General features: G+C 39.7%; 2 protein-coding genes and 1 pseudogene across 6 annotated transcripts in view; 2 read left to right on the top strand and 1 right to left on the bottom strand.

Annotated features, from left to right (window-relative positions):
* rnf111 (ring finger protein 111) overlaps positions 1 to 5016 on the top strand; it is a 34766-nt gene extending 29750 nt beyond the window's left edge. For 3 of the 4 annotated variants that reach the window (XM_022200825.2, XM_022200824.2, XM_051940374.1), the window contains 3 exons: positions 55 to 141; positions 588 to 691; positions 3458 to 5016. In XM_022200825.2, coding sequence (XP_022056517.2) covers positions 55 to 141; positions 588 to 691; positions 3458 to 3575 — 309 coding nt within the window. In that variant the 3' untranslated portion in view covers positions 3576 to 5016. The remainder of the gene's footprint in view (positions 1 to 54; positions 142 to 587; positions 692 to 3457) is intronic. The other variant, XM_022200827.2, reaches the window with a different exon arrangement.
* Positions 5017 to 5831: 815 nt separating this feature from the next.
* LOC127531774 (nicotinamide riboside kinase 2-like) lies at positions 5832 to 7582 on the top strand (annotated as a pseudogene).
* A 653-nt stretch (positions 7583 to 8235) lies between these two features.
* Positions 8236 to 23074, bottom strand: part of myo1ea (myosin IEa) — a 58875-nt gene continuing 44036 nt past the window's right edge. The window contains exons 18-29 of one of the 2 annotated variants that reach the window (XM_022200821.2): positions 21990 to 22088; positions 21666 to 21810; positions 18626 to 18740; positions 18370 to 18539; positions 18134 to 18279; positions 15611 to 15757; positions 15322 to 15479; positions 13805 to 13894; positions 13512 to 13716; positions 11664 to 11699; positions 9829 to 9998; positions 8236 to 9745 (exon numbers count right to left, since the gene is read on the bottom strand). In XM_022200821.2, the coding sequence (XP_022056513.1) occupies positions 9669 to 9745; positions 9829 to 9998; positions 11664 to 11699; positions 13512 to 13716; positions 13805 to 13894; positions 15322 to 15479; positions 15611 to 15757; positions 18134 to 18279; positions 18370 to 18539; positions 18626 to 18740; positions 21666 to 21810; positions 21990 to 22088 (1558 nt within the window). In that variant the 3' untranslated portion in view covers positions 8236 to 9668. The remainder of the gene's footprint in view (positions 9746 to 9828; positions 9999 to 11663; positions 11700 to 13511; positions 13717 to 13804; positions 13895 to 15321; positions 15480 to 15610; positions 15758 to 18133; positions 18280 to 18369; positions 18540 to 18625; positions 18741 to 21665; positions 21811 to 21989; positions 22089 to 23074) is intronic. The other variant, XM_022200822.2, reaches the window with a different exon arrangement.

Genomic DNA, 23074 nt, shown 5'->3' with positions numbered 1-23074 from the left:
GAGGTTTCCAAATGTATTTAAATAAGCCATCTAACACCCTGCCACCCAATACAGAAGGTGTTGGAGAGAGACATTGACCAACAGTTAACCCCTGAAGCTTGGGCATCTATTGGGAAAAATATGCACGCAACCCCAGAATCGGTGAGAAATAATGAACAAATCAATTTGGAAACATGTCTCTGCTCACATGTACAGTAGATGTTAGTAGTAGTAGTCTTGGGGGGCCAGGGGATTCGGCTAATAACTTTGATTTGAATCATTTTGATTTGTTTAGCATTGAGACAACAGATAGAAAGTTTTTCTGTTTCAGGACAAAATGACCATTCTCTCTGTCCCCAAATTTAACGTTTTCTTTGTTGAAATGTTTTGTTTTTTATAAGCATAGTTACCACTTTATCTGCAATATTCTATTTTCTAATACAAACCTAATTTGTATTTGTAGCGTTACTGCAGTGTTTTAGTTGAGCAGTTTGTGTTTAACAAAGTGAATTAATAGGATTGTTAACCATCTGTTAGGAGTCTGCTGAAGCAACTTTACTGATCGATGCAGATCAAAAGTCATGTTTCCAAATGTTTCTCGCTAACAGAGAAAGCTGCATGGTAAGCAGGACGAGGACGAGGGGGCAGACGAAGACACGGAAGAAAAATGCACCATCTGCCTGTCGATACTGGAAGAGGGGGAGGATGTCAGGTAAATGCCCCCCCACCTGGGTGTTTGCCCCACTTGTTGCTTACGGTTTAGATTTTTGCTCAGTTGTGCTTTCTCGTTGCATGCGGACAGGTGGGACGACAGGTGTAGCTAATCCATTGTCCCACTGTCTCATGAGATGAGTTTTTTTTCTTTAAAACCCGAAGGTATTCAGGTAATCAGCGGAAAATCCCAGAGTGCCTTAAAATTACTGGCCTCATGGAGCTGCTTTTTGGCACAAGCTCAGGTTTTTAGAGAGGATTTTCTGCCCTCTGCTGGTGTAAAAGGAAGTTGTATTTGTAAGGTTTGGCTTGAAAAGTGTGTTGTTTTTTTAAACATAACTGAATATTTTGATTAAATATTTGTGATTATCAGCTGACATTATTGGAAGGATTTTGAGTATAAATTATGCTTTTTAAAATATGAATCAAAAACTTAATTATATGAAGAATAATGTTGGTAATTTTCTGCATTTTATTGTCTTGAAATTTCATAAAAAGGCCAAAACCAGGAGTGTTCCACTGAAGAATTGGGGAAAACGGATTCTTACAAATCTGCTCATAAATGTATAGTTTCATATTTACTAATAATTTCCTGGTTAATGCGGTTCTAAGCAAACAGGAGTAAATGGTGTGTTTGTCGAGGACTATTTTCAGCCGTAGATTTGATGCGCTGCTGAGTATTTAGAGCAGCAGGATGATTTATGTGGGATCGTCTCAGAATAAACAGCAGCCTGTTTGTGTTCATGGTAATAAGGAACATATCATCCACTGGAAAGGTGGGACTTGTTTTCCTCTGCTGAGGTGTGCGATCAGTGATGTTTGTTTGTGTGATTCTCAGTGAGTTTACACACAAAGTGCCAGGTTAAATTTCTTGATACTTGGTAAGGAGGTGGAGCATGGACACAGAACACCTCAGACTCTGATGCAGATCTGAAGAGTGCCTTTCTAGTTTCTTTTGCTTTTTGAGCATCAGTGAAGCTGTATGATGCAGAGTAATAAACCCTCAGTTAATGACTGGATTAATTCACTTCTGATTTGCTGTTTTCATGACATTTGGTGATATGACCAGACTTTATCTTTAAACAAACAACAGGGATAATAAGGCAGGATGGAGATATGACAGAATACAGTGGTCCCTCGTCTATCGTGGGGTAGCGACCATGTTTATTTTATTATTTAATTATATTTTAAGGCTGTATAAACCCTCCCCACACACCGCACAACGCTGCAGAGCAACACTACGATCAGACGTCGATGTGAGATGGACAAGGCCAGATGCTGAATGCTGCTACACACAGGAGACAGAGACTGATGCTATGATCGCTGAGCCAATCAGAGCCCAGCGCTGCATGCTATGCATTTTATTTAGATTTAATATCTTTTAATTACCTGGGCCTGGGATCTTTCTGCATGGAGTTTGCATGTTCTCCCTGTGCATGCGTGGGTTTTCTCCGGGCACTCCGGCTTCCTCCCACAGTCCAAAAATATGCTGAGGTTAATTGGTTGCTCTAAATTGCCCGTAGGTGTGGATGTGAGTGTGATTGTTTGTCTGTATATGTAGCCCTGTGACAGACTGGCGACCTGTCCAGGGTGTCCCCTGCCTTCGCCCGAGTCAGCTGGGATAGGGTCCAGCACCCCCCATGACCCTAGTGAGGATAAAGTGGTGTATAGAGAATGGATGGATGGATGTTTTAATTGCTATTTTTATAGCCTTTCGTTGGCTTTATTACACAGATATAGTTGAGAGGCAGATAGAAAAGTAGGGGGAAGACATGCAGTAAAGGTTCGTGAGCTGTAATAGAACCCAGACCGCTGCATCGGGGACTGTAGCCAGTTGAGCTATCTGAGCTCACCTAATAATTATTTTATATATATATATATATATATATATATATATATATATATATATATGTTTTCAATTTTTAGGCTAGAAAATGCTTATTTTACAGTAAAAGTAATTAAAATAATGTAGCGATTGCAGAGCTGGTTGCTGTGACTGAAATGTGCTGCAATGCACCATGGGAGTTTGAGGTGTTGGGGGGGGGGGGGGGGTGAAATGTCATTATTGTGGTTTATGTTAGTGTTGCAGTATTATTAGTGTTTGTGTTTTTGTAGTTTAGTAAGCCTAGTTAGTTTGGTTATGTTGTCAGGACTGTGAGTGTGAAGTGTGTTTGATCACTTCCTGCCACATTTTTTAATATGGGCAATGTCTGTCTGTCAAAATAAAAGCATCAGGCAGTTAGTGCAAAAAGGCAGATATCCTTTCTCCAGCATGATTCTTCAATGCAGCTTGCCACAATAATAAATGTATAAAAATATATATGCGAAATGCCTTATGTAAATGTTGCGGATTCATCTGTGTTGCATTTTGATTTTATGTTTTTTTTTTTTTTTTTAATGGTTTTTAGGTTTTGTAGTAACCAAATTGTATTGTTTTGTTTTATCGTGCTGATGGAAAGCACTTTGGTCTTCTTTTATGTTGTTGTGCTCTATAAATAAATTTTGATTGATTGAAAGTTCTGTGATATAGCAAAAAATCTGCGATACTAAATGCAGTTTAAAAAGCTGCGATACAGTGAGACCGAGAAAAGTGAACTGCAATATGCGAGGGACCACAGTGTAATGAGAAGCAGACAGAGCGGGAGACCAACCTCTAACCAGCTTATTTCTTGCCAGGACCGCTGTGTATATAACTTCATTTACATTTTTTCTACTTCACCTGTGCGTTACTAATTTCTCCCGTCTCTCTCCTCCGTTTCCCCTCCAGACGCCTACCATGTATGCACCTCTTCCATCAGCTGTGTGTGGATCAGTGGCTCCTCACCAATAAGAAGTGCCCCATCTGCAGAGTGGACATTGAGGCGCAGTTGTCTGCTGAGAGTTGATGCTGTTTTTCTAACAACCCTTTTGTTGAAGATTTATTTTGAGGTCATGTTAATTTTCTCTTCAGTACTGCAGTCAACCAAAGATGGCATGAATTACCTGCGCAGCTCTACTACGAGAAAATAAAAATTTAAGAGAAAAACAAAACAAAACAAAAAAAATCAACATCTGACAAAAAAAGCATTGAGCCTAGAGTGCCAGCTATCACATATTACTACAACAGCTAGAATTCTCCATTAAGGGTTTAAGATTTTATTGTATTTATAAAAGCTTTTATGTAGCTTTTGATTGTTTCCTCAAGTGTCATTTTTGTTTCGTTTCTCTGCATGTTTCCTTGCAATGCATTTCTTTGCACATATAACGTGGGCTTAACACGGCCTAACAAGTTGCAGGTGAGGATAGCTGCTCTAGTAAAGATGCATTTCTGTAAACCTAATGCCTTGCTTTACTAGAATAGAATGTCAACCTCCAGTTTTTAAAAAAAACAAAACATTGCAGGATTCATTTTACCAATCATTGTATTGATTAGTTTATGTTTAGAAGATGTGGATTGTTAGTGAAAGATGTTTTTTAAGTAAAATCAAGACATTCCTAACTAGGGAAATATGTTAACAGATCAGCTGCTGTATTAGTGCACACCCAGTATTTCTAGAGTGGAAATAAACTCCGATGTTCACCTCACTCCCAGAATATGCACATGCTTTGCTACGATCCCTCCAGCACCTTCATTCGACACCGTTACCGCCACCATCCGATGTATTTTAGAGAGCAAGAAAAAGAATGTCACGTCCCTCTCTCGACTGTTTTTTCTAACCTGAACGATTGTCGGCAAACTGCTGTGAATCTTTTCTTCATTTTGTTTGGGTTTTCCTTCCCGCAGACGGTCCTGCGACGCTTCACTAGGTTTCTGTAAGGTGATCTCAGGTCTACATGTGTCTAAGTAATTTCACACAAGCCTGCAACCTGGGATCATTTTTTCTTTTGTCAATTTGATACTGGTAGTGGCGTTGACTTTTCATTTCCTGTGCGTGTGTTCAGAGGGAAATACACAGCTCAATTTGAGATAAATATTTACTGTTTGTTCTCACTCTTTGAACCATTTTACCCACCCTCCCTTTTGTCTCTCTGTAGTTGAGCAGCGGCGTCCATTTAGGCTGCTGCGGAAAGAAAAACACTAATACTGTTGACTAACTCACTCGCATAGACTTGCACAAGAGAGAAAAAGGTAGGAGAATAGTAGTGAATATGACAGTGCGCTGAGGCCATGTATTTCCACTCTGACGAATATTAAAAAAGAAAAAAAAAGATTTTGAATGGAGTGTTGAAATGCAGTACTTAAAGCAGGTATCCATGCATTCATTGACTTAAAGGCACCAGGATCATATTCTGTGGGATTTATATTAGTTTTAAAAAATGATATTAATAAACTTGGATAACTCTTAACGGAGTCCTTTCTTTGGCGTCCTCTTTGAGTGAATGTTGTCAGCTGTCATTCTGATGGGTGTATGGATTACAATTTCAAATAGAAGATCATTCATTCAGTGTTTTATCGAAACCTTTATCATATTCAGATGGCATTTAGACAAGACAAATTTCCTCACGTCTAAGAAGCAGAAATTATTTAGAATTTTTAAGGACTTTTATTTTGTAGAATGTCCTCTCCTTTGCCAAACTGTGTGCTTGCTTTTTGTTTAGAGATTACACAATTTCAGTTCTTATTTCCATGTAATCACTTGTTTATGAGATAATTATTTGGCATAAAAAATAAATGTGAGAGCAAGATTGAACATGAAACGTTCCTGTAGACATGCAGATTTACAAAGAAGTAAATTTTAAAATCGCTGCAAAAATAAAAAAAGTAAGATAAAATAAAAAATATAATTTTAAAAAAGCTTTAAATCATTTTTAAATAAAACTCAATATATATTATAAAAGTGATATATATGTTTTTCATAATATATACATGTAGTTTTTATGATATATATTGTATGTGTTTTTTATTTTTTGCAGTGGTTTTAAAATTTACACCTTTGTAAAAGTGTTTTTTATAGCTTCCTCTTAGGCAGTATGGAATTTAGCATTCATTTTTGTCTTTAGAGCAGTTTTTCAATTTTCTGTGGACAGCAGTGGTGGATCTTCCGTGGGGGCACTGGCCTCCTCTATGATCTGATTGGCCACCCAGTGTGTCCCATCCAAATTTTTGCTGAAAAGTTACATTACTGATACTCCGATCTCCGACGCTCCTGAACGGAACTTCGTTGTCCGGCAGTTTAAAGTTGAAGCAGAAAGTTAACAAAGAAAGTTGAAAACCACCTTCTGATACCTGAAATCTCTGAGTTTTCACACAAAGAACACCTGAACATGTCAAACTGGTTCCATAGTAGAACCTTCACTGTAAAAACGTCATAGTATGGTGGGTTGCTCAAAAAACATTACGACTTGGCTGTCTAGGGTTGCTGAGGAGCGACACAAAAAAGGACAAACACTGGTTTCCAGGAGGTTAGGTGGCTATTTGTTTGAAAAGTTTGAAAAGTAAGAGTAAGTTTACAACAAAACAACATGTGAGCAGAAAAATCACAAAGTCTGTCTTTAGTTCAGCTGAAAATATTAGTTTTTGTCTTTTTTATTGACCAAACTTTTCAGAAAGTAGTTGAAGAATAATTAAAGCTCTCATGTAGAAGTCCAACTTATTTTAGATCCTTGTGGAGAGTTTAATCTTAGAGTTTGTAAAGCTGTTGAGTTTGTAGAGTCACATGGATTGTTTTGACATTTAATAACCGAGTCCTGAAATAAAATTGCAGTTGTGGATTTCTGTCATTTAGTCTGGACTAAACAAATAACAGCAGCATAAATCTCAAATGTCTTTATGAGGAGTCTGGATTGAGGTTTCTCACTTGATAATGATCAAAACAGGAAATTTAGGTTGGTTCAAAGGAATATTCCACCTTAAATCTTTGAATTTGACATAAAATGTTGGTTTCAGGAAGTATTCCACCTACAAGGTCCTCACACATCAACCTTAAAGGAACATTCCACCAAAAATCCTTGGACATGCAACTAAAATGTTGGTTTAACTGAGTATTCCATCCAAAATCCTCAGAGACCTGAGGGGCTGGTTAAAAGGAATATTCCACTTAAAACCTCAACTAGGGCAGTATGTAGCAGCGACAGCAGAAAGAGGTCCTCTCTGGGTGGAAGAACCGCGTCCGAGTGGCAGCTCCCTTTCTGTTCTTACCTTACTCACTAAACTCAAGTGCCATAGAGGACTCGAGTAGTTGACGTTTCCTGCTGCAACCTTCTCTTTTTCAGCTTTCTTCCACATCTGATCACTGCAGACCCGGTTTTTGTTGACGTTTTTGGCCCTTTTTTTGAGCTTTGACCAATCTGAGAACATGAAGTACATCATCGGCATCGGCGGCGTAACCAATGGAGGGAAAACCACCCTCACCAACCGCCTGATCAAGAACCTGCCCAACTGCTGCTGGTCCATCAGGATGACTTCTTCAAGCCCCAAGATCAGACTGAAGTTGGTGAAGATGGCTTTAAGCAGTACGATGTCATCACTGCTCTGGACATGGACGCCATGATGAGTGAGATCTATGCGTGGCTGGAGAACCCGGTGAAGTTTGAGAAGTCTCATGGCGTTAATAACTCCGTGGACACAGAGATCGTCCCAAAGTCTGACTACAAGGAGGAGGAGGAGACCCACATCCTCATTGTGGAGGGCTTCCTGCTTTACACCTACAGGCCTTTGATCGATGTGTTAAACCAACGTAACTTTATTTCCATCCCATATAAAGAATGCAAAAAGAGGAGGTGCTCTAGGAATTAGATGGTGTCAGACCCCCCCAGCCTGTTCGATGGCCACGTCTGGACCATGGACCTGTAACACAAGAACATCTGCTCACTGTGAAAGATTACTGAGAGGAGCTTTTTGTGATTTCTATGCAAAACACTATGATGTTTGCTGAGCTGTGCACTATTAAATGACTTATGAATATGGAATATTGTTACTGTTTATTATTGTTCTCAGGTTTATTGTTAAATGTATAGTGTTGCTTTTGTAAAACCATAAATTTAAAAATAATTTTGAGACCATGACACATTTTGATTATAAAATAAAACACTGTATTGCTCATCGTTCTGTTGTCATTTTGTATCTCATTTTTGTAATATTTTGTCTTGTTTTTATTTTTTTCTTGTCTGACTTTTGTCATTTGTCTCGTTTTTGTCATTTTGTGTCTCTTTTTTGTCTCGCTTGTTGTTTTTCTCATTTTTTGTCATTTTGTTTCTCGCTTTTATCATTTTGTCTCATAAAATGCTACATTGTTCAGTTCCAGATGACTAAATTTTTCGTTCCTTTGCAGACACTGATCTGTAAGTTGTAATGTGTAAATGATAAACTGAGGCATAATGTTGTTGAAATTCAATTCTTTTTTATTAAGAAATTTCAGGTTGTTCATGACGCTTTGTTGAAAGACAATTCCTAAAATGTGAACATTTTTCCAGAGATTTGGAGTTGTGGTTATTTATAGGTTATTATGCTGTGATTTTACTGGTCACTTGGGAGCAAATTGGACTGAATGTGGCCTCTGAACTAAGATGAGTTTGACACCTCTGATTTAAAGTGTTCTCTGACAATAAAACAGAACAGCACACAGGTAAATATGCAATATTACAAGCTTTATTAACAGACTCGTCTGCTGTTGTGTATTGCACAAGGATGTTTTCAACCATCCAAGATCAAACTATATTTGATGATGCAGAAGTTCTTCAGCAGAAATCCCAGCAGTTTTTCTTTAGTACTGACTCGAGCATAATGTGGTTATTTGATAAGAAAAAAACAATACTAAGGAATGTGTAAGTAACACAACAGCAGTGCAAAAGATGTGCAGAAACAGTCGAGCAGAAGCCAGAGGAATTCTTTGTAGTGCCACGGAAAACAAAAATTTTCTTTCACTGAAAAATAACTTTTGCACTGGACAAAACAAAACAAAAAATCCATTCACCCAAGTCTCTGATTAATTAGCTGCAGTTGAACTGGAAATAAAGCAGCTGTGTGAGTATCAAAAGCAGAGAGAGAGAAAAAAAACCAGCACAATCCTTCAGAGAAAATACAAAAAAATTAATTTAAGTTCTAACCAACGACAGGCGTACTCCTACATATGAACACATATACAGAATCAGATCTAAAATGCCTGTTTGATTCATCATTTCATGTAAACAGATTATTCTCCTCAGTAACTAACTGCTAGCTTGGCAATCTGTCCTTCATAGACGTGACTTACTGGCTGTGGCATGAACAAGTGACGATGTCTGTGTCCAAGGTAGTACCTGTACCAATAAAGTGCTAATACACCACAGACGGCATGCTCAGGTTACAGTATACATGGTCTCAAATATACTGGTGTGATAGAAGAACACAAACAACAAACAAATCAAAGTTAACGGTGGTTTTCCAGGTGATTCACCACTTTACTGCACTGTTTTCCGTGTATTGCTTTGGTATTTGAAGTTAATAAACATCACAGTGTGGCGATTTACTCAATGTCTTTTCCTGGGAAGCAGTTACAGTTTTGCACCAAAATAAATAATCCTGGTTAAAAAACAGCAGTCACTTCAGTTCTGACACCGAGACGACCACTTCAGCGATCAAACCTTCATCTAAAAAAACAAACGTGGAGAGTAAAAATCACAGCCTGGTCCCACAGATTTAGCAGATTTCATTCCAACGCTTCAAAAATGTTTGAAATCCTCAGCAAGATATAAATGACAGTAAAGGAGAACACAGAAAGCTACAGTATAAATACAATAAATAGTTTTGTTCAGTACTCAAAGGGGCTGTGGAGGAAAAACAGACCCTGGGGTCAAACAGTCTTCATGTCTTTAGAGAAGGGCCTCATTTTTTGGAGCCGAGACGGTCTTTTGGTCTGGTGGTGTAACCGAGAGTTACATTCATTTACTAGAAAACAGTAGTGGAGGACGTGTCTCTCTGCGACTGTCCGGTCCTCACAGAGCATCGGCAGGGAGGCAGCAGCTCTCCTCCTCATCCTCCTCCTTGTCTTCTTCTTCTTTGCGCTGTAAACCTGCAGCTTCTAGATCTTGGTGACGTAGTTGTTGGGGAAAAGTCCCTGCTTTCCACGAAGTCGTCCCATCCACCATCCAGATGCGTCTGGTCGGCAAACAGAACTGTAATTAGTGTCCCGTGAAAACATGAGAAAAAATAACAAGCAAACAAACTTTTCCTGCTCTCACCCTCCTTGATGATGTCGATGACGTCGTCAGCGTTGAAGCTGAGCTCGTCTGTGTCCTGAGCGTCGTAGGCGTACAGAGCTTTGCACTGGGGCACCTGGGGTTTGGGTTTGGGTGCAGGCTTGGGCCGTCCTCCTCCTGGTGGAGGTCTGGTGGCTGACGGTCTGTGAGCTCTGAGGGAGGAGGAGAAGGAGGAGGAGGAGGAGGAGGAGAGGGAGAGGGAGGAAGAGAAGGAAAAGGACAACGAGAAGAAGAAGGAGGAGGAGGAGGAGGAGGAGGAGGAGGAGGAGGAGGAGGAGAGGGAGGAGGAGAAGGAGAAGGACAATGAAAAGAAGAAGGAGGAGGAGGAGGAGATGGAGGACAACGAGAAGAAGGAAGACAAGGCAGAGGGAAGAAGAATAAGAAGAAGGATGAGGAGAAGAAGAAGAAGGAGGAAGAAGAAGAGGATGGAAGAGAAGGAAGAGTAGAAAGAGGAGAAGGAAAAGAAGAAGGAGGAGAAAAAGAAGGAGGAGGAGGAGGAGAAGAAGAAGTAGGAGGAGGAGAAGGAGGACAAGGTGGAGGGAAGAAGAAGAAGAAGGATGAGGAGAAGAAGAAGAAGGAGGAGGAAGAAAAAGAAGATGGAGGAGAAAAAGAAGGAGGAGGAGGAGGAGAAGAAGAAGTAGGAGGAGGAGAAGGAGGACAAGGTGGAGGGAAGAAGAAGAAGAAGGATGAGGAGAAGAAGGAGGAGGAAGAAAAAGAAGATGGAGGAGAAGGAAAAGTAGAAGGAGGAGGAAGAAAAGAAGGAGAAGAAAATGAAGGAGGAAGAGGTGAATGAGAAGAAGGAGGAGAAGAAGGAGGAGAAGGAGGAGGATGAGGTGTAGGGAAGAAGAAGAAGATGATGGAGGAGGAGGAGGAGGAGGAGGAGAAGGAGAAGGAGAAGGAGAAGGAGAAGGAGAAGAAGAAGAAGAAGAAGAAACCACAAAGATGTCAGATTGAGCTGCATACATGAAGATTGTGGATGAAGGATTGAGCTCTCTGAGCTGCAGAAAAACCCAACTAAAGTTTTACGGGAGTCACATTCAAAACTACAAGTGCATGCAAAATCACCATCTTGGTAGAATATGTATATAAAAACATTACAATTTAAATGTTTAAATTCTTATTTTTTATGTGTTTTTGCTTTTCCCAATTCCAATCATAAAGTGCGGTTTGTAAATCAGCCACAAGATGGTGATCTAGTGCATGCTGTGAATCTGCTGCACAACAGATGTGAGACTAAAAAGTGTTCATGAAGCCTTTGAGAGCAGAAAGTGTTGATCCTGAGTCAGCAGCAGCCTTAAAATCTCAGTTTATTCTTCCATATTCTGTATCGACTTGCAAAACCCTGCTTCTTTCACATTACTCTTTAAGCACAATACAAACATAATGCAGATTTAACTACATACAGAAACGCTACTTAACTGAGGATCAAATAATTCAGGATAGTTTAAGTAGCAACACTTCAGAGAGCAGTAAGCAGGCAGTGAAGTACGACGACTATGTTCCCTGCAGTCACGTCTTTGTTCTTGAAAGCAGCATTCATATTAAAAATAAACCAACGGAAAAGGTGCACAGTGGGGAATCTTTCGCTGCAAAAAAAAAAAAAACTCTTTCAAGGATCTTCCATTACAGAATGAAAGATCTGAGTCGGACTATCAAACTATTCCTGCCTCATATAAATGAAACTGAGCAGCAACAGAAAATGAAATATTAGTTGCAAACTACAAAATGTCCAAGAGAAGCAGCATCAGTATGTGATGCTACCAGAAGCTTTCTACTCCTGAGCCACCACCCAAAACACGGCAAACACTCCAACTCACATTCCTCCATTTGAAGCTGGCCGTCTGTCTCCAGGGCTACAAAAGAATACATTACATACATCCAAATTATGTCAAATTACAGAAACACAGGAGTGGAAATTATTGTGTATCTATGGTGCCCATTTAAATATAGAAGTTTATAGCCATGCTTAAATAGCTTATGCTTATATAGAAATCATCGTGCAGATTTATGTAAGTTAATACAGTAAAAAGGACTTTAAAGCTGAATCACAGCGCTTCAGTGTTAGATCATATTAGGTCTAAATAAAGTTAGCAGCATTTGTTAGGTATAAGTAATGGATGAGTTAATATGCGAGTCATACTTTTCAAATTAACCTTATAAGGAAATAGAAAAGGGAATCTGGGCTTATTGGAAAATGACAATTAAGTCACATCATCGAGTTTTCACCACACTTCAACAAACTGCTGTTAAGTCCCAAAAAGAGAAATTTGCTCTGCTACTTTTTTCTTGATGTTTTCTGCATGTAATCAGAATCAGTTTTCCTTATTCTTTATTTCAGGGCTGCAAGATGTCAACTAAGAATAGAAACATAAAAATAAAGTGTCGAACAGAACCAAAGAGGCCTAAGCTATGGAATCACAGGAGTGCCAAAATAAAAGATAAATCCATTTAAAAAAGAAGGAAATAAATGTGCAAATATAAAGAGGAATAAATAAAAAAGAAAGAAATAAATCTGTTACAAAATAAGGAAGTAAATGTATTAAATATAAAGATGAACAAATGAAAAAAAATAAATCTGCTAAAAAAAATAAGGAAATATATGTGTAAATACAAAGAGCAACAAATAAATAACTAGAAAAGCACTCGGAGAGCGCATACCTCCGCCATCCCGTTTGTCTGTCTGTCCATCTGTGTGTGTCTGTCTGTCTGTTAACAGCATAACTCAAAAAGTCATGGACGGATTTTCACCAAATTTTTACAGGATGTCCGGAAGAGCACGAGTAAGAATCGATTAGATTTTAGAGGTGATCCGAATCACCGTCTGGATCCAGGAATTTTTTGAAGGTCGAAGGACAATTGAGAAATGGCCGCCAGGCCAGACAAACAAACTCCGGTGATTACATAACCTCCTGGCGGAGGTAAAAACAAACTCCAGTGATTACATAACCTCCTGGCGGAGGTAAATATCGAAATAGAAAGGTAAATTTTGTCTTTGCTTTTCCCTTAGTAGTCAATACCTGATCACAGGATTCCTGCTTGACGCTAGCTCAGAGACTGTATAATAAAGATAATTATTTTGATTTTGATAATTATCTTTATTATACAGTCTATGGATCAGGTATTGATTTCTCACCCTGGACAAAAAGCCCCGCCCAGAGCCATTTGATTGACAGCTCAGTCCGTCAAGTAAAAGCAAAGGCAAAATGGAAAAAAATAATGATAAAATGGCAAAAACAAAAGGAAAAAAAACACAGGGAAAAAGGAAAAGCAAAGACAAAATTTACCTTTATATTTCAACATGTTTCATTATTATTTTTTATTTATTCCACTTTATATTTATACATTTATTTCCTTATTTTTTTTAAAACAGATTTATCTTTTGTTATGGCACTCTTGTGATTCCAGACATATCATCTACCTGGTGTAAGTTATAACAAAACTGCAAACTATTTAAAGTGCCTAAAATCAAAATATACTTGATGCAAAAACGAGACTAAAAGTGGCTACAAGATTAATCCAACTAACAGATATTACTATCTGCAGTATATTTGCATTCAACCTAATCAAATCCTTGTAGCAGTGATAGTAATGTCCTTTCATCCTCATGTTTTGTCTTTTCCAGCCTGTACTTTCTTTGTTTCTGGGTTTGTGTGTTACTTCCTCACCCTGCAGCCCCCTGATCGGGGACTCTCAGACAGTCCAGGTTTGGCTGCTGCCGGCTGCCTCCTCGCTCCTTCAGCTGGTTGATGTTGCTGGGCAGGAAGGGCCGCGTCGAGTTGCTGGATGACGGATGTCTCTGGTTGTGATGATGGGAGTTCCTCTGGTTGGCGATGTGGTTGGTGTTCTTCAGGCCGCCGTTTTGGTGAGCAACTGCAGAGAAAAACGAGGCGGGTTGTTGCGTTACAGACGGTAGACGGGAGACAAACGGCTCAGATGCAGCGAGGTGTGGAGGTTCTACCTGGAGGTCCTGGTGCAGCTCGAGATGGGATGTGCTGGTGGGTTCTGGACGAGTTGGAGCGACCCTGAGTGAAGCTCTTCCTGGTTGGGCCTGAGGAAGAACAAAACCTTTTAGATTGTCACGACAGCTTATATGAAACAGTGAAATATAGTATAATTGTGTAAGTCACAAAAATGTCCTGATATTTTCATCGAAAAAGTTGTTTTTCTAAATTCATTTTTATATTTTTGATTGATATCCAGAGCTTCACAGGACAATTCCAACCAAGTGCAAACACGCAAGTCAGGGATTTATTCTTGGAGGAATAAAATTAATCAGATTGAAAAAAGAAAAGTAAAGACATTTCAGAAGATCATAAGTGTAAATAATTACAGAAATACCCCATTAAGGTTATCCTCCTTGTTATCACTTGCTGTCTTTCATGTACAGAAACATATCTGATAACGTTTGTATTACCCTTCACTAAAGAATCTGTCTGGTATCACCAACAGAACTATATATATCATAGAACTAGGAAGAAGGTCTATATTTGAGATAAAACATTGTATATATATATATCATATAAAATCTATTCTTCTGGGAGCTATATATACGGTCCACTTAAACCATATATTGGCAAAAGTGTTGTAGTGTTGAAAAAGTTGTGTTTCAGTGAGTTCATCATGAAACTAAATACTAAAATGGTGAAACCGATAGAGTAAAATATAAGTCATTCTACACAAATAGCACCTTAAGTGTATAAATTGTACAAGTGTATAGATCATTTATTTATAGGAGTTTATATTAGAGCCACTGCTTCAATAGCTCCACCCTGAAGTCTAAACACTAAACTCTCAGAGACTTTACTGACATCACAGCAGTAGAACTGAGTGTGTGAGTTCACGGGGGCTTAAAATAGTTGAAAAAGTAGAGAAAACAAAGAAAACAGCACATGTTGACTGGAAACAATGCATCAGTATTTAAAAAAGAAAGTCAAATTGGACTCAAGTTTTATTTGCACCAATCAGCGGCTCAGTTGATAACTCCCTTTATGTATCATTACAGCATTAAAACATTTTAGCAAACTACCAAAATTCAAGAAACCCATAAACATCTGCAGACTTTTCATTGACAAAACAAACGACTCTACAAACAATCCAAAAATAAAAATAAAAACTGACCAGAGCAGTGAGCAGCTTGATGCTGTTACTAACAGAATAAGTTCCTAGTAGATTTCTTCTCTTCTCTCTGCTTGGTTCGAGAACAACCATGTTTTCAATTTAGTTCAATTTTGCTTTGAACAACAAGCAATTCTCTCAGGAAATCTGCAGATGTGAAGATTTTACAATGAGGCAGCCCTAAATCCTCAACAACTAAAGCAAATGTGCCTTAGAGTCTGTGAGTCTGTAGGTGTGGAAACTGACATTGGGCCAAAGTCTTCACATCATAAAGTTTTTGTAACGTAACACCCTAATCCCCAACTCAGATATACCTTTTTCACAGCTGTACTAAGGCTCTGTTAATCTGTTGATACTCACGTGTGTTCTTGGGAAGCCCAGGGCCAACGCTGACCTGCAGAGATTTGCTGGAGGGTTTCAGTACAGGCATGTCCCCCTGACCCTGGACGAACACCACCTGTCTGGAGCCGCCGCCGCTCAGGAAGCCCCAGTTCTCCTTCTTCAACTTCAGCTCCAGTCTGAGAACAACATGAGTGGAGGTTTTTACTGCATTTTAGGATTATTAGGACAACATCATGAGGCTGAAAGTCACACTACAGATTTGCTCGAATTCATGTTTGAATGATTTTCAGTCTCTCTGTTTACTTACGTGTTACTAAACTTGAGTGGTAGCTTCCTCTGAGTTTTCTCCTCAAACCTTCGGGCCAGTAAGCTGATGAACTCGGTCTTGAAGACACACTCCAGCAGACTGTCGTACTCCTGCTCATGCAGTATCATGAAGTCGTCCTGCATCGTGCTGAAAGAACAACAAAGTAAGAGGCTAAAACCCCGATAAGAAACAAACCTCACTAAGAGAAAAATAGCAGTCACACAATTGTTGTGCTTTCTGTTGACGGAGGCCAAGTTGGGGAGTCAGAGTCGGCTTTCACATTTGCATCAGTAGCCTCACAAAGCGGCTCACATCTGAAGAGGGAAGACAGCTTGTGCCCGTAACACACACAAGGATACTTTGTTCCTCCCAGTGAAGTGGAGTTTTTCTCCGATGAGTTTTTTACAACTCCTGCTTTCGCTCATTGCACCACCTGGTCCGTATTACCTCACTGACTCAAAAGCCACATGCTCGCACCGACAGCTCTACCTCGGAAACAAGCTGCACAGCGTTCCCATCAACAACAAAGAGCCCACAAGGTCTTTCAGTTCCTTTTATTTCCCAGTTTTCCTCCTAGTAAACTAATCTACACTCAGCGACTGCCTGAGATGTGGAGCGGACTGCTTTCTGTCAGATCTGCGCACGCAAACACAAACAAGTAGCTTTAATACACTCCACATGTTTTCAGTGTCCCCTGGGTGACATTTACAGGAACATGGGAACTCGTGTGATTGGAAATCCAGACTGCGGCTTTGAAGTAGATTCATGACTTTCCGCAGTGCAGTGTCTACAGATTATATGGTGGGCCCCTGCATGACATTCTGCCTCAGCCATTGTCTTGTTTTGGAAACAAGTCACTGCCTACTGGTGTCTAGAACTGCACTAAATGCAAATGTGGGATGCAGAACATCTGCCTTGAGATGGAGAGATTTTCACTGGAAATTATATATGTTTTGTCTAAACTTGAAAACTTGGTCCCACAGCTTTCCTCTAAATCCCTCCCACATGATGTGCATGGGTATATGCATGCATTTCAAAAACGCAAAAATAGAAATCCAAAAGTCAAGATTCACTGAAAACAGAGCCAATAAATTGTGCAGAACTCTAGTTTCCTCTCTGACTTGAACTACAATGTACTATTATTGAGTAACATCAAGAGTCCACCAAGCAAGTGGTTATCCTGGAACCGACTGTACCCGGAGAAGACAGGATCGAAGAGGCCCACAAGTGTATGAGGCCAAAGCACGCAGAGCTCAGCACAGAGTGCTGGAACAACGGCTGGAAAGCCAGCTGAGGTCGGGTGCTGAGGCTTCGCTGGCCATTTACTTCTGCAGACCCTCAAAATCCTTGGAGTTAAAGGACTGCAATTGAAGAGAGCCATCAGCAGCATCCTAGAGGCTGCAGAGAGGGCCTCACAGTGGCTGTGGATCCCTAGGGAAGATCCGTGGAGCAACTCGCCACTCGGACACAAGCCAGGGACTAATCACCCCCGGCGAGGGCGTATGAAGATTAAAAACCCAAAACAGCCTATAACCCCAGGCTCTTCACTGATGGCTGGTCCGAGTAGCACCAGAAGGTGTGCCCAAACTCTGAAACTTTTCCTAGTGGTGCCAAAAAATACTGCCTACCCCGAATTTAACTTGATTAATTCTCATCTGCACTTTTTCAAGGAAGCCGTGGCAAAGAAACACATTGTGCCTCAAAAAAACTCGATTCTAGACAAAACAGAGTTTAAATGTCAGTGAAACAATTACACAACCATCTATAATCAGAGGACTGTTTGTTGCAACAATCAAATTAAATCAATTATATCTATACGGCACGTTTAAAAATAACTTGAGTTGACCAAATTCTTGCAAATGTTATCAGACAGCAAAAAAAAAATATATATATGAGCATACATCACTATGATATGATATAAAGTTTGCAAAAGATGAGAGGAATTTGTAACATCAATTAATAAAATAAAAATAAATGTGAAATGCAAGCAAAGTATTGCAAACTATATGCATTGGAGTTTGGCAAAGTGCCTCAACTAATCTGTGTGAGCTTCACAAACACTGTCCATGAGCTATAAAAGCTGCAGAATGGCTGAAAAATATTCCAAGACATCCTACAGAATACTCCAAAATAAAAATGCTGCAGAAGGTAAGCCTGCTGGAGAGCAGCAGGAAGCAACGTTCACAGTTGACTTATGCAGATAGAACAGGCACCAAATTTGTTTATATGGACATTTATTTGTGTGTGATATGTTCTGGTCACGAATGATTGGACAGTACAGTGAAAAAAACCCCATTGTGCCTCCATGAGCAGCTGTGAGCCTCCATTAAAACCACAAGAATGAATAAAATGCTTGAGCAGAATTGTGTCTGCAGCAGAGTAAGTGAAAGCTTTATTTCCCAGCTTTGTACAGGGGGGAACACAAGCTGTCAGCTCTATGAACCATGTTGCATCTGATGCAGATAATCTGATATTTGTCTGTCCCACATCTGAAGGATTTGTGGTCTGAAAGTCAGTTTGTACCTGAGAGACACAGCCAAGATCTTCTCCACATCGATCCGCCTCTTCAGCACCTCGGTCACCTGCCCTTTGTCCGGTCCCTGCTTCACCTTCTCTCTTCCAATCAGATACACAGACTTTGGAGTTAGGATCAAGTCTCTCTTAATCCCCTAAACATGAAAGAAAAAACACATAAAGCACATGAATGTTGTGCCAGTTGTTGAACCATAAGTGGAGCTGCACGCTGAAGAAAAACCAACCTTGAATCGCCGGTCATATTTCGTGACTTTGTCGGCAAAGTCGATCTTTTCTCTCTTGGCCAGAAACTGTCGCAGCTCAGGCCGGTCATCCATGCCGAGGTAGTCACCCACAAAGTTCCTGTTGAGACTGTGTCGCCGTCTCTCTTTTCGGTTCAACAGCAGGTCTGAAGCTGAATAACCCCAGAGAAAGATGGTGAGAGACGGAGACAGAAGCAGACAGATAATAAAGGACAAAGTAAGACGTCTCCTAACTCACCTTCCTCCCTCATCTGAACATACTTCTTGCGGGCCACGTATTTCCTCCAGGCCTTCTGGATGGTCCGAGCGTAGCCGTCAAACTTTCGCTCCCTCGTCTCCTCCAGCAGAAAGAGCTGCGACGACAAATAAAGAGAGGAACAGTGAACACACCTCAGTGCATAAACCCAAACACAGACACACCTAAACGCACTGAATGGAAGGAATGAACTCACAAACATACTGAACATGCCTGAGAACAACTGAACACACAAACCCGCTGTCGACCTCACTGATCATTTTTGTGGTTTTTACTGTGAGAATAAAGGTTTTCTTCTGACTACTGTGCAGTCAGTGTTGTTACCTGATAGAAAGAGCAGCAGGTTGTTTGGATATTCATGATTAAATAATTTAGTTCTTAAATCCTCACAGTCATGTGGTTGAGGTTCTGCTGAGCTGCAGAGCAAACTGTCCACCTTCTATTTATCAGTTTGTACAAAGAGGAAATGGACGTTTTTATTTCACTGCCTTCCGTTTATTTTTACTTCAGTGGCACTTTTTCAAATATATAACCAACTGCAGTGACTTTGCTGAATAAAATTTGTAGGAGGAAAACAAACCTGGAAACAAGAGTAAACAGGCAAAGACAAGCAATAATAAATGACAATTTTTAAAGGTCTATCTTTAAATAATAAATAGATGTCCATGTGACCAATGAGTTAGATGAGATGAGATAATCCTTTACTGCTCCCCACGCCAGGGGAAATTTACATAGTTACAGCAGCAGCAAATTTTACAGAATAAGCATATGCATAATACCACTACTAATAATAATAATCACTCGCTGTGAACAAAAAATTGCGAACCTCAAATGAGATTTCAACACTTAAAAGCAGACAAGTCAAGTGAGCATCCTTTAGATTTACCATCTTTTACAATAATATTTCTTACTTGTTTTACAGGTCAAAAAATAAAACACAAAAAGTGAAAAAACTGCAACTCTGAAAGATAGATGCACTTGATCTGATTATGTCCGACTGCTGAGACTCACATCATCAGAAAGTTGCCCTTTAATGTGGGACAACTTATTGATACCGAGCTATTAGTAATCATGCTAATTATATTTATATTTTTCATCCTGTCTAACATTCATCATCAAATTGGTCTATGCTGTTCTGTATAAATATTACGTTTATCGGTATATATATATATATATATATATATATATATATATATATATATATATATTCTTTGAGTGTACAGTCATTTTAGCACCTCCTGCATCAGGAGCTGACTCTGTCCAGTCTATGTCATTTCCTGATGGGCCTCTTGACACGCAATCAGCCTCTCTGGCTGCTCGCTGCCAGACTAAACATCCTGCCAGGGCTGAACCAGGCCTGGCATCCATTCAGGCTGCAGTGTGACGAAACACGAACAAACCACCAAAACACAACACAGCCGATCAAACAACGACCACAAACGCTGCGAGCAGAGAAACGAACTGAGTCACCGCCTGAGACCGTAACAGCTCATAATCACTGAGGCTTCAGTGGTTTTCACTAGAAAAATGATCAAAGTTCCTGAACAGCAAACCCAAAAACAAACAGCCGGAGGTGGAGTAAAGATCCTCATTATTATCACATTCTATTCTATTCTATTCTATTCTATTACAAATGTTTCTAATATGCAGATTTGGTGTTAATTAATCTATTTATCCGCCTGTGAGAAGCCTTAAGTGAATGCTGCTGTATAAGTAGATAATGAATGACAATATAGTAACATGGTATATTAATACATATTTTAAATTACAAATTCCGGCTTTGTCTTACAGCCATGACAAAAGATTATTTTCTGTTTTTCCTTGGAACGGACAATAAAGCTATCTCTCTATCTATCTATCTATCTATCTATCTATCTATCTATCCATCTAAATACACTACAGTGTCATAAACCATTTACTGAACTCTGTATTCTTTCTATAAATGATAAATGAGGCATCTTAAAATAAAAACCTGAAAAAAATACCAGAAAGTGATTTTAAAGAAGATTTAAACCATTCATTGATTACGAGACTTCCTGCTCACTATGTTTCTGCTGTTCCACTAAATGAAAAGTGTTTCAGCACTAATCACTGTAACCTGCAGAAAACATCCAAAACATTTTCTTGCAGATGTGACCATCATATGAAACTGTACCATAATCATTTTTTCACAGATAAATGGCAGCTCTCTAAAGGCCTCCAGCTCGTCCGTCGTCACTCTGGGGGAGAAACTCCTCAAACATCTGGCGTCAAACAAACTTCACTTATTACATCGAGCAGAAAAACGCCTCAGTCATACAGCTAATTAGTTGGTGTCAGTGTCTTATCAGACACAGAGGCTTGTTTTGAGAAGCGTGGCAGCTCATTTCAGCGCTCCGCCCTGCCTGATATTTGCGTTTCATAAGCACACCTCAGTGACTTGAACTCTCGGTCGGGCAGTGTGGGGGATGGTGGCTCCTGGCACTGCAAGGCTGCAATAAATAAGTAAAGCCATTCAGGATCAGCTGTGAGGCCTGAGTTAAGTCTGTGTGTGAGCTCCCAAACATACATCTGAGTGTGTGCATGTGCACGTACGCCCGTGCACGATGTGTACAAATGTTAATAAGTGAGAGCTCGGGCTTCACACAAGCACCGCTTTCATAAGAACCGTGAAAAAAAAGAGGAGTTATGGTGGAAAAAGACAAGCCTTTACGATGTCCCACCAAACTCTGCAACCACAGCCTGTACTTGTGTTTTACTTTCAGAGCCGGTGTTGACTCAGTGCTGACGTGGTACGAGGGTCGGGTTCAATCTCCTCCTCTGAAACAAGGAATTGAGCATGATTCGGGACACTGCTGCCCTTTTATGGAGTTTAGTGTAAAAACGGTGAGTTCAGTTTTCCTCCTTTCCTTCTGTCAGCTGATAATTCTAACAAGTGACTTCAGCTCTACTTTAGTACAAGTTTGCTTTCCAGAGATGCTGCGTCACATAAGGCTGCGACCAAACAAAAGAAGTGAAGAGGTGACAGTTTGGAGAAACGTACCGACTCAGGGGCTTTAATGAAGATCTTGCTGCGACCGAGCTGGAACTGATCTTGGTCCATGCTGACAGACCGTAAGAGATGAAGGACGCCTTGTTTCTCGTCTCCTCGCCACGTAGGCCAGGATTCTTTAGTCAGGATGGCGTACCTGAGGACAGAAGGTTTAGCAGAGATAGAAAATTCAAGATCATGAGGGCAGCTGTCTGAGTTTGGATGTGGCTTGTTTAAATAATGTAACACAAGCTACAAAGATGACACAAAAAGCACTACAACTGGATGAAAAGCAAAGGGAAATGGAAGCTCCTTGGTTGGTTTGAGCTGTGGTACCTGTTGAGGAACTTCCTGAAGACTCTGCGGTAGGCGTAGCCAGCACGCCTCACCCTGATGTTCTCCTTCAGACCCAGATACTCCACCTGGTGCTTCACTCTGAAGGCGGAAGAAAAAGAACCACCATCAACGTCATGTTAAATGTGTCACCGTGGTGATTAACCCTCGTGTTGTCCTGTGTGTCAAAACTGACCCGGTTTAAAGTTTAAAAATGTGGAAAAAAAATAAATTCACAATGAAACTTCTGATGACCACATTTTCATCATTTTTGGGAAATCTTTAAACATTTTTTGGTGGAAAAAAAGAAATGTTAAAAATGTTTCTTAAGAACATTCACCAAAAAAATCAACCAAAATCCAGCAAAATTTGCTGGATTTTGGTAGATTTTTTTGTGAATGTTCTTCAAGAAAATATTAGAAGCTTTAGTGATATATATATATATTGAATCACTTTAAATATTTTTAGGATTTTTTTGGGAATATTTTTTTCTTGCCAAATTTGGGGAGTTTTTTAAAATAAAACTTTTAAGGGAAACTGTTAAGGAATTATTGGAATTTTCTTCCTAAAGGCTTTGCAAATTTTCAGAAATTTGGGGAAGTTTTTTGCTTTATTTTCAGACAAAGAAACAATGTTTTTGGTGCCTGTAAATGAGGACAACAGGAGGGTTAAGATTAAACTTTCTCTTTCTATCCCTGCCTTTTTTAATGTCCTCCATCATTTAGAAGGTTTTGTTTTGTACTTTTGGCCTCTTTGCATTTATTTCCAACCCAGGTGTCATTGTGCTTATTTTCCCTACTTTTGTGACATATTTGTGCTGAATGTAAAACATCCTGATTTAATGTCCGCAATGTGTACAAGCTACTAATGGATAATTCTGAAATTGTCGTAGTCAGTTATCAACTCTGACTCAGACATCTTTCCACGGCACATGAAAGCCCACTCCACCGGTGGAAGGGATAATTGCAGGTCATTGTATGCAAAGAAGGTGCTTTTGCTAACTTTTTCCTCAAACAAAGACCTGAGCACTACTTAGTACACTCAGACTTCCTGTGAAAACAGCGGTTCCGGTGCTAATTAATGAGCCA

Source organism: Acanthochromis polyacanthus, chromosome 2 (assembly GCF_021347895.1).
Source record: "Acanthochromis polyacanthus isolate Apoly-LR-REF ecotype Palm Island chromosome 2, KAUST_Apoly_ChrSc, whole genome shotgun sequence".
Taxonomy (NCBI): Eukaryota; Metazoa; Chordata; class Actinopteri; family Pomacentridae; genus Acanthochromis; species Acanthochromis polyacanthus.
This window is presented reverse-complemented; position numbering and strand designations above follow the sequence as displayed.